We start from the raw sequence: 11,550 nt of genomic DNA on the forward strand, positions 1-11,550 counted from the left end.
TATTCCTTTTAGGCATGTTCCCTGAACTATAGTTTAGGAGGCTACTAAGGTATCTTGTTAAGTGCGACGTTATCAGGTGCTGTCCATGGTGGTGGTACCGTAGCAAGGGCTGTGCCAAGTGTGCGACTCACAGGGCCTCGCGCCAAAGTACAGTGACAGCTGACTTGATGATATAAAGCCATTCTTTTTTGTTGTTCGAAATACTATAATACTATAAAGACATAACGTTATCAAAAATGAACATGCGTGAATATTAGGCTATTCTTCTTGTTAAAAAATTTATTATGCAGTAACAAAATACTGTGTGCGTGTGAGGTGATGACATGATTGTCAGTCAGCTACAAAACACGTGCACTTCCACATATTTTACAATCGAAATATGTCATTAAATTCATTATATAATTAAGTCTGTCAGCTGCGTGACGGGTCTCCAAGGAATTAAACTTTGTTCTAAATATAGCCTAACAGTCACCATAAAGTCACGCCGATGGAGGCTTCGCGCCCGGAATAAATTACAATATAGATTTAGTTTGCAATTTGGATTATTTTTTATAACATTAAAAATTTCTACTTCTGAAGTGCTTATTTTTATAAAGAACCCTGATTTCTCACATAACTCAGTGAAGCAGCCCCTGTATAGAGTGAATTATCCATTCCCGAGAACATCGATATCAACCAATTCAGCACCGCCGCCATGGACAGCACCTGGTAACGTCGCACTAAAGAGGTATAGGCTACTTTAAGCAACCTCCTGAGGGGTAATAGTTCGGGGAACACGCCTAGAAACAGTATATCATCAGTTAAGGTTTTTAGCGCGCTAAAAGACAACGCGCTTGGCAAATCCAGCCCTGAGCATCAAAGTTAACAAGGCAGACATATGCCCAATTGAAAGGTTAACAAAGATTCATTCTGTGATGTAAGCACAACAAAGTTATTGTTCATTGTTTTGGGAAAAAAAAAAAAAAAAAATAGATGCGCGCTTTCCTCTCAACTACAAAAACACACAACAAATATAGAGGGGAATATATAGGCTATATATATATTTTTTGTAAGAAAGCGTCTGATCTGATCATAGCTCTGTGGATATGTTTGCACCAGCTCTGTTATTCAGCATTCTCCAGTCAAGTCAAGTCACGTTTATTTAGCCTGTACCACTTTATACAATGTAGCTTATTGCTTTAAAGCCACAAATAACCTGTCTTATAGGCCAATATCTTAATAACCATCTAGGCCTGGTGATTGAGACATGTTGGCTATTCAAGAAATTTTTTAAAACTTCGGCCTATTCACTGTAATCCGCACCCGACGTCATGATTGTCTTCTCATTTAATAAATCCAGGTAATTGCTTGATTAAGTATTTATTAAAATTAAAATACAATTTATACCAGACGAAATTCACTTTAAAGAAAGGATTTCTTCAAAACAAAACTTTATGAAAGTGATCAAAGTCGTCGGACCCACCCCTTGTCTCCAATTAAGATATTGCGAATCTTATATATTACACTTGTTGTTTACTTTTCATAATCAATATAGATGAAATATAACATTATAATATTTAAACAGAAATATGAAGTAGGCTACGTATTCCTTAGCCCTGTTCAACGATCGCGCCGGCGCGTTCTGGTGGATTTTTTGAGAGAAAGCATGCTTTTGAAACTCAGTCAGTTTTGGACATATACAGGCCTGGATTTCCCTTTAACGTTTTCTCGTTTGCGCTGCGAAGACAAGGTAGACCTTTACTGAAGATGTGCCGTTTCTAGGCGTGTTCCCCAAACTATAACCCCTTAGGAGGTTGCTTAAAGTATTTCGTTACCAGGTGCTGTCCATGGCGGCGGTGCTGAATTAGTTGATTTTCTCGAGAATCGATAATTCACTCTGCAGGGTCTGCTTCACTGCATTGTGTGAGAAATCAGGGTTCTTTATAAAAATAAGCACTTCAGAAGTAGAAATTACATTTATCAGGACTCATGAGACGTTATAAAAATAATCCAAATTGCAAACTAAATCTATATTGTAATTTATCTATATTGTGGGGGCTCTATATTCTACCTGTGCCCCCAGAACGTTAGTTTTAATTCCTTTGAGACGCGTCATGGATCTGACAGTATTGTGTTTATATAGTTTATCCTTTTTTATTCAAAATAACTATGCTTTGTTTATAGAATGTTTATGAAGAAGGTAGGCTTTTTTGTTATTAAAGAAAATGAAAATAATTTGATATATATATATATATATATATACATAACATTTATATAGGATGAATTAATTAAACTAAACAGTGGTAAATGTTCTGATGAAATATTTAAATATTGTTAATAAAGTCAAGTATGTAAACTATACCAGGAAGTGGGAGGTGCTTGGCATGTTGCTGCTTCAATGAGCAAGGGGAAAAATATTATTAATATGAATATGTGATTGTTCATTTGTGTTGATGTCATTTGTTTTAGACTGTTATAAGTAACGTTTTTTTTTTCTTTTTTATTAATTTTGTTCAGTAGGTCACGGAATTTATATTTCAGAAGCCACAACCATGGCAGGCAAGTAAAATAGCCTACATTTACATATACTTTCCCCTGACTGAAACCCATTTTTATTGCCCTATGACCAAAGCTGTCCACATCATTATATAAAGGCCTATGAGGTCAGGTTACATATTAACATTAAGAGGAAACATAACATTATAATGTAACTGTAGTGGCAAGAAAAGCTGATTATTTTATGTGACCCTAACGTTCTTATTCACTTTGCACCTGTAGTGCATTTGGGTGTGAATTTGGAGTCAGTCATATAAATGTATTGCAAAATTATCATAAATAAATGTACTTTGCTAGTACATTGGTTCATTGTACTTTGGTTAAAAAGGATTTTTTTTTTTACTGTAATAAACACTTGGTGAGAAACTGTTTGATATCGTGCAACAGTACAAATGTCTAAAGCTGTTACAAATCTGTCTTTCTCTTTTAAGAGAGGCAATTTGCGTTTGCCTCGGAGGAAGAATTGTATAGTCGGCATAGTGATTCAGACACTGACTGTCCCTACTGCAGGACTGCAGTAGCGCTAACTCAGACACATCTGTTAAAACGGCATTATAGATATGCTGTATTTTATACAGAAGCAAAGACCGGTAATTTACTCAAGAATTGATCAGTGGATATTTCCATTAGATGTTTCTCACTGTTTTTTTTGTACTTTATTATAGTGAAGTTTATTATACCCTGTTACTGCACTGATGGAGCGCAAGGCCGGAGTCACTGGCATTGCCCAGTCTGCAGAAATATTACAGGGAGAGCAGAGGATTTCAAAATTCATCTGAGAAAACACGGTTTGTGTTAATTTTACTTTGACCTACCACAATGTCATGTATTATTTTATATGTGCAGCTATATTTGCTGCTGCATTCATTATACAAGAATATTAAACAATCTGAATGCCATAGAACTGGCACTAATAATACTTTTTTTATGGATTAGGTTATGAAGTGACAGAAAAGTCTTCAGGTTTGACCATTCTCAATAATATAACTTCAGTGCAGTTGCTTATTTTCGCAATGGATTTTTAAATGGGGCTTGCATTGCTATATCTTTTTTTTTTTTATTTGTTAGTGACCCAACAACCTATTCTTGAAGAAAAAGATTCATTTTCCAAGGTACAAATTTCAGAGGAGGAAGCGAAAACATAACTGAAACAAGAAACACAGTCGCAGACAGATTCTCAAAAGGGCTGCTATAAATGTAAAATATGCAGAGTTCAGTTTTCCAACACATCTAATCTGAAAAGACATGAGAGAATGCAGCATGGTTTAGACCAACCTATGCTTTGCATTGATGAAAAGAATGCAATATATGTCACTCCTAAGGAATTACATGGGCCAAGAGTACCAATCCATATAATTAAATCACTGCTACTTGGCAAATTATACTGCGAGTCTGAAATTTGTCGAGACATGGCAAAGATTGCAGCCAGGAGTGGACACCCTGGAACTGAATGCCACCACCTACAACGAACTAACTCTGCACAGCGTTACATTCCTCCACCACCACTAAACACTACGTCTTTGGACCAAATGCTGAACAAAGGACTGATGTCAAAATTAAGAGTAGAAGAATCAAAGGACTTACTCTTGAAAGCCTGTGAAGAGGAGGTTGATTGCGTTTTCCCAATTTTTTGGGGGGAATATGGCCTGGCACAGACTTACATATATTTTTCAGTATTCACAAACCTCAAAGACAACTGGTGTCAGCTTGGGCGAACAATTGTAACGTTTGACACACATTCTGGAAAATGGCACTGTCCATGTAGGGGCAGTAAGCCCAGATTGAGTTGTGTCCACAGATGTGTGTGCATGTGGTGGGTATTTCAGGAACATCCATCATGGCTAAAAGACAATTCAATTGCAAGTCCTGAAGAAATAGAGGACATTGAAGAGAATGAAGAAGACAGGGATGATGACAGAAAACCATCAAATGAGACGGCATCAGCAGTCATCAAAATGACAGAGTACCTTATGAGGTGCAAGAAAATTCCAGAAACTCTTCCTCAAGAGTCAACTGTAAGGGAAATGGTGATCCCTCAAAGCTTTGTGCCCAAAGAGACAAAGTGCCCTTACTGCCCAGGACCATGCTACCCAAACCTTAGTGATGCTATACTGAAAACAAAGTGTGGTACCATTTATGGTTTGTTTTCTGTGCACAAAGGTATTGGTCAAACAGTTGTTAGTTCTAGTGGAGGAATATATATATTATATATATATATAAAAAAATGTATATATAAAATACATTTTTTGTTCAGGTGTTGCTGTGTACATAAAGGAATGCCCTGTTTGTGGAACCCAAGTCAGATTCCAAGAATATAATTCTGGATTTCATAACTTCAACAACAAAGTATTCCTCACAATCCCTTTGTGTTCACTTTTGACAACCGGTCTTTCTGTAAGTAAAATAAATGTGAATTTTTAGCCAAACATTATTTAACATATTGTCCTAACTAATGAACATTTGTCTTTACCTGCAACAGAACCACATTGCTGTTGGACGTTTTTTGCGTACTCTGGGGGAACACAGCAAAGTGTACATTCCACAAAACACAATAAGGAAAGCTTTTTACCACTTTTCTGCTTTGAGGAGCTACACCTACAATTACTTCTGTTACCGTTGTGGCCATCATCCTCCTATTTTAATTGCTGACAGCAACTGGAAAGTGGCCTTTGACTTACCAGGTATGAATTCATTGTACTCATTTAAAAGCCCTCAAATGCTGCCAACAACAGTTAACAATGTCTTATCTTATAATTTACTCTTTGTGTAGTGCATCTCATGAGACGTCCAGACCTGACAAACACCACTTCACAGGACACGCAGGTGAACATTTCAGCTAGATGGGAAACCCTTGAAAAAGAAATAATAGCAACAGGATTTTGTGATGGTAAGCTGTTTTTTATACTTAAACATTATATGTACTTCCTTTAAATTATTTTACAATTCCTTCCTTCCTTCCCTCAGTTACGTCACTCACTCACTCACTCACTCACTCACTTCTTCCTTCAGTCCCTTCCTCTGTCCCTCCCTCATTCCTTCCTTTTCCTTCCCTCCCTATTCACTCACTCACTCACTCACTCAATCATGACTGTCTCCCTCCTTATCTCCCTCCCTCAGGGTCATCTCAAAACCCCTTCTCTAGCCCACTAACATATTCTGCCTTTACACCATGGATTGGTCAAAACTCCAGAATGTCTGATGTCATACCAAAGACTGAGATTTTCAAAGGCCTCTCCCAGAAAGACAGATTGTGGACAAAGAGGCCAATTGAGGAATTTGATGAGGACAGAATTTTGCAAGTATTAGAGACCAAAGGGGTAAGACAATTTACAAGCTAATTCTCTCTCTCTCTCTCTCTCTCTCTCATATTATATATATATATATATATATATATATATATATATATATATATATATATATACACTATATACACTATATACACTATATAGGTTTAATCTGTAACTTTCGGAGGAAATACCATTTGAGTCAATTTGTCATTTGCTTGAACTACTTTGGCTGCGTTTTTTAAAATAACCAAATGCATGTTTTTTCACCAACATTATTAGCCTCGAAGAGAAGATCTTACAAAGGCATGCAATGCTCTAGGCATTTCAGCAAGTGGATCACAATCTGACCTCATTAATAGGCTTGAGGAACTTCTGTTGTATAAGGAAATATATCCCAAAATGTTCGTAAAGCTTCACAAAGCAGGAGGTAAGATAAATATGTAGAGACTTGCAAGCATGGTCCAGAATGGACAACAACTTATTATTTTTTTTTAATGCATCTGGAACACAGACATTAAGGTAAATGCAGTAGTTTAGTAAAAGTAAATAAATAAATAGAATTTTATAGTGCCACGGATACTCAAAACGGAGAATGAAACAGAATCCCAGGCTAAATTACACAATGATGATCTAAATAGGAAAACTTGAACAAAGTAGAACAATATCTACAAAGGGCTACTAACACAGGAAACAGCAAAAGACAAAAGACAAAAGACAGAAAACTAAAGCATGAATATTCAACTATCATCATAATAATGAATCATAGACATTACTGAATCCCAGTTATAGTAAATAAATACATTTATATTTTACACTTGACTTTGCTAAACTATATTATTTATTGTAAAAAAATAAATAAAAATAAATTAGCAATGTTCTGCATTTTTTTTTTTTCCCACAGGAGGGGTACTGCATCTTGGGTGCCCCCATAGTGTGGTGTACTATCAGTCGCCCCTGTGGTGGCAAGAATCTGCTCGAGACCATGGAGATGCTCTCCTGAGCTTCAAATTTCCACCTACAGTTTTTATCTCTGACATAGCTGGCCGTGTCGCCAGACATGTGAATAATAGGACTCATCAAAAATTTTTCCAGCCATATGATGGCAGGCTATGTGCTCCAACAGCAGAAAACATTTCTGCTGCATTGGAAAAAAAACTTGAAGTGCAGCATGAATGGGTGAATACCCTCCAAAGCTCTATGGGGCCAAAGATACATAAAGACAAATCAACTGACAGATTCACCTGCCCTCACCCTCTGACTGGAACTTGCGAACGGTATTCCCTTTATGACCGTTTTCATGAAAAAAAACAAAAAAGGCCTGAGAAGAGACTGAGGAGCATAAAACTGTTGCCAGACCTTGCCTCTGTTGTTAATTCAGCTTCAGCAGAGCAAATTAACAAAGAGCTGTCAACCAGCAGGTACTTCCTCTGCCAATTGAAGGACATTCACTATATGTTTGCATTGCGGCTGAATTTCCATCTGCACAACCAGCGGATCAACAATAACTTCCTGCAGGACATTCAAAAAATGTCCAACAAAGATGTGCACCTTGGGCAACATGGAAACCTATTAATAGGTGTTGATGAGGAAACAGACAAAGGTAATGTAATTCATCAAAAAAATTGATGTAGTACAATAAATGTTTTAACATATACTTTGTTTTATCTCAATTCTATGTCATATCATTGCAGAGATGTACCGAAGAACAGCTGTAAAGTCATTAACTGAACCACAAGCTGAACCAGACAAAGTTGAAGAAGACCTAGAGAGTTTCACTGTGTCATTGTTTCCTATAAGTGAACAAAATAAGGTACAGACTGACTTTTGTATGTGTTAAATTTCCAAGGAATAGATTACAGTAAACCAAACTAAATCTGTAAAATTTTGTTATTCATTTACATGTAATTTATGACTTCTGTTTTTTGAACTAAAGGCCAAGCTGAAACAACTTTACATTGCCTGGAGGAGAGAGAGAGAAATAATTCACAGATTTTCAGCATATGCAACACTATATATTGCTGACTTAAGAAGTGTTTGCCCGTCCTCTCTTTTAGATGAAGACCAAACCAAGAACATGCCTTGGTTAAATGATAATGTAAGTGTGCTTAAAATGTTCTTATGTTTGCTTTATAAATCTTTATAAGTATCTCAGAAGGCACACAGTGCACAGAATTTATATAATATAAGCACTACACTCACATTCACACTACAATCATGTAATTATCTGTAATTTTCTAAAGTTTGTGTAATTAATTTGTGTAATTGTGTAATTTAAAGGCTGTGAATTGTCGACTTGCTCAGATAGCAGCAGAAACTCAGAATGTAAGTACTTAACTGTTTGATGACTAATGAGTGTTTTATGTAATTGCCTCATGAGAAATGTAACATTGCACTGTGAATGTTAGGAACATATTATAATTAATTGTACTTCACTTCATGCACAGGTCTTTGCCTTGTACACAGATGTGTACATTTTGTGGTACAGAGAGTGGTCACAAAAAAATGCCATTACAAGGTCACATGTGCAAGGTCCTAAGGTATGCTTGACTACATGTTTAATAACAGAAGGGTTTCACACACACACACACACACACACGTAAGTATATGTGTGTGTGTGGTGTGTACTCGTTTTGACTCTATTGTGAGGACCAAATGTCCTCACTTATTCTGTGGAATACTTTCACAACCCTCTAGTGAGGACATTGACTGATCCTCACTATTTTAAAAGGCTTATAAATCAGCAAATTTATTTTTTAATTAAATCTAGTGGTCACATGTTTCTGTGATGGGTAGGTTTAGGAGTAGGGGTTGGGTAAGGGGATAGAAAATATCATTGACCTGATATAAAATCAATGGAAGTCAATGCAATGTCTACACTAAGATAGCAGTACAAACGTGTGTGTGTGTGTGTGTGTGTGTGTTGTTCCCTGTAGAATGTTCAAAAGTTCCTGCTCCCAAGAATCGTTGGGGGTAACACACCAGAACTAGGAAACCACTTTATACTCTGGGTAATTTCTGCAAGACACTGTAGTGCTGTACACTGTCTAGATATGCTGACTGAAACTTTTCTCATTTCTCAGGTTTTCGATGTCCCTGCAAAACAAGTGCGCATTTACGATTCAATGAGGATCTACAATTCTATAGAAAGGAATGACATGGAGATTCTGAGGTAATACATTTGTAATCTGTATCAGGTGAATTATAAAAACATTAATTATTTTAAAAACATATTAATGGTATATAGAAAATATGAAAGATGCTTGACGTATGAGCTCTCTTTTAATCTAAAATCTTTAAAGAGAGGCTTTCCAAAAATATGGGTCACTGGAAGGCTGGACTGTTTGCAATCCAGAACAGTGGATTCAGCAAGACTGTGTGAACTGTGGGGTATTTGTGTGCACTGTAAGGTTTATTTCTCAGTTCACTATTAAAATGTTTTTAATGTAAATGTGTGTATTTGGGCTGTGAACAACATTTTTTTTTTTTAAAGGCAGCAGAAATGGAAGCAAAAAACATGAAAATGTCATCTGAAGTGCTTCAAACATGTCAGCTAACACACCTACGTGTTTACCATGCCACAAGCATGTTGAAAGATGTGACTACTGAAGTAAGATAAATAAGAATTAAGAGTTTCAATACAATTTGACAAAAAAAAAGGAAATTTTTAAATTTATATATGTTCTACTGGACAGGACTTTCCCACTGCAATTGGAGAAACGGAGGAAAGTGAAATAGAGACCAACACCTGCATGGCCCAGGACATAAAAGCCTGTGTCTATCAAAAGACAGGAAAAAAGTACATAGTATAGCATTATAAACTTTATCATGTTGTAAATGAATTTTTCTGCTTTTAAAATTACAATAATATTTATGTTTTCAGAACTCTGCATCCACACACCACACTTATGCAGTGGGTTCAGTGTGACCAGTGCAACAAATGGTTACACACTGATTGCGCTGGCATAGACCCTGTAACCATTTCAAAAGAAACACCCTTTAGCTGTGGATGTGATCAAGAACAGCCATATTCCTTTGAAAGGTTAGCAACAGAACTGTAACAAAAACAAAAGATCACTAAACTATTTGTAATGTATACATTTATGCTTTACAGCACCCTCACAGCTTTGAAAGATGGACTTTTGGTCGACACAGTGCTGACAGATGAAGAAATTGTGGTAATTGTTATGACAGCCTTTAAAAATAAAATAGCACGTATATGCTGTATGACACGTAATCAAGATTAACATATTTAGAACATTAATAAATACTAATATTGCTGTAAAACAACTTTTTTTTTCTTTTGTAGAAACTCCATCATGACCTCATGTCTGGTGCAGTTAAGTCGCAACGAATGTTTCTGAACAAGAATCCAAATTATGCACCCAAATTAAAAATGCTGTGCAACCTCCGGATTTCTGTCTTTAACCAAGAACAGGTATAATAAAATACCAGAGTTACTTTTTTTATAGATTCATAGTGCGTTTTCACCACAGATTCTCAATATCTTATCATTTATTATAATCGAAAATTGGAATGTAATGGTGGATTTATTTGAAACACTGATAAGGGAACTATCTGCATTGTTGTTTTTCATAGACTGAGGGTATAATTGACAAAGTGTACCAAGTTTTGAAATGGCAAAAAACAGATTTATCAAGCCCTTCTTATGCCATGGAGGTCATGACACCTGAGGTATGTAACGTTTTGTGAAGAAGATATTAATAATTCAGGAGCTAATGATATATATTTTAAATTTGAGTAATTATGCAATTATCAATTCTACATTTAATGCACAATTTATAATATGTGATACAATTGTAATGATAGTGTTTTTCCTTGATTATAGATTACCATTCTGATTCTTAAAAAAACTGAGGGGTTCCACCGATTTCAGGCCGAAATGGCATTTGCTGCTGCACATTGTGTGGAATAAGTGCAACACGCAATACATATATATATTGTTTATTGTTTTTTTATTTGTAAATAGTTCTTTTCTTGTTTTGATTTGTAAATATTCTTTATCTTTGTGAAATACTTATACAGTCTGTGCTCTGTGATTTTAATGATTATGGGCTTTCTTTTATTGAAATATTAAAAAGCACTGCAGTTTGTCCTGTTGTCACTGAAATTACTTAACCCTAAAAATGGCAAGACAAAATTAATTGATTGCTGTCTTCCGTCTTATTGGGACAATAAGAAATATTTTTTATTAAAAAACAATTTCTAACTATGACTTTTATTTTTGATTTTAATGTTTGTATCCCACAGAATACTTACTTAAACCAGTTTAGTGTATACATTCACTGTAAACAGAATTCTTGTTGGCAATACCTTTAACAACATTTCAAAACATTTTATTCTCCAATATATTATAATAAACATTCTTGTGAACATATTCTGATAAACAATACGTGTTAAAAATATTTATTATTAAGTGATAAACAATATTTCTGAATACAATTATATTGGAAACTAATATAAGTTAATGCAACACAGATTAATTTCATAGCCCTATAAAGGGCAAGAGAGAACTCAGAAAATATATCTAAAATCTACTTAATGCTTTCTGTCCTCTGATTGACAGTACATACATATAAAGTATGTGTAAACCCAAAATTTACTGTACTGAAGCAACTTGATTATTCATATTTATACACCATTTTTAATGCTAAAAATTACAATTAGGCCTACTAATAAACTACATTTTTCGTGTTTATGTAAGTGTCAA

The 11,550-nt window shown here is 35.4% G+C and overlaps 1 protein-coding gene across 2 annotated transcripts; it reads left to right on the forward strand.

Moving 5' to 3' along the window:
* The first annotated feature begins 3,689 nt into the window (after positions 1-3,689).
* LOC137009076 (uncharacterized) lies at positions 3,690-10,953 on the forward strand. 2 transcript variants are annotated; one of them, XM_067370989.1, is made up of 21 exons: positions 3,690-4,695; positions 4,790-4,929; positions 5,015-5,216; positions 5,306-5,422; positions 5,653-5,852; positions 6,102-6,249; positions 6,724-7,422; positions 7,514-7,632; positions 7,756-7,917; positions 8,100-8,144; positions 8,267-8,359; positions 8,756-8,830; positions 8,903-8,991; positions 9,122-9,224; positions 9,313-9,429; positions 9,515-9,618; positions 9,703-9,861; positions 9,934-9,997; positions 10,129-10,257; positions 10,419-10,514; positions 10,669-10,953. In XM_067370989.1, the coding sequence occupies exons 1-21, from the start codon at positions 3,789-3,791 to the stop codon at positions 10,753-10,755; spliced, it is 3,855 nt and encodes a 1,284-aa protein (XP_067227090.1). In that variant the 5' UTR covers positions 3,690-3,788; the 3' UTR covers positions 10,756-10,953. The 2 variants fall into 2 exon arrangements, with proteins under 2 accessions (XP_067227090.1, XP_067227082.1); XM_067370981.1 differs by having other exon boundaries at positions 8,756-8,991.
* The last annotated feature ends 597 nt before the right edge of the window (positions 10,954-11,550 follow it).

Source organism: Chanodichthys erythropterus, chromosome 3, assembly GCF_024489055.1.
Source record: "Chanodichthys erythropterus isolate Z2021 chromosome 3, ASM2448905v1, whole genome shotgun sequence".
Taxonomy (NCBI): domain Eukaryota; kingdom Metazoa; phylum Chordata; class Actinopteri; order Cypriniformes; family Xenocyprididae; genus Chanodichthys; species Chanodichthys erythropterus.

Excerpts from the sequence above, each read along its gene's own strand:
- LOC137009076 (XM_067370981.1), top strand. The coding sequence starts at position 3,789 with ATGCAGCATGGTTTAGACCAACCTATGCTTTGCATTGATGAAAAGAAT. Across the intron at positions 4,696-4,789 it reads TTTGTTTTCTGTGCACAAAG|GTGTTGCTGTGTACATAAAG; the intron begins GTATTGGTCAAA and ends TTTTTTGTTCAG. Across the intron at positions 10,515-10,668 it reads TGGAGGTCATGACACCTGAG|ATTACCATTCTGATTCTTAA; the intron begins GTATGTAACGTT and ends CCTTGATTATAG.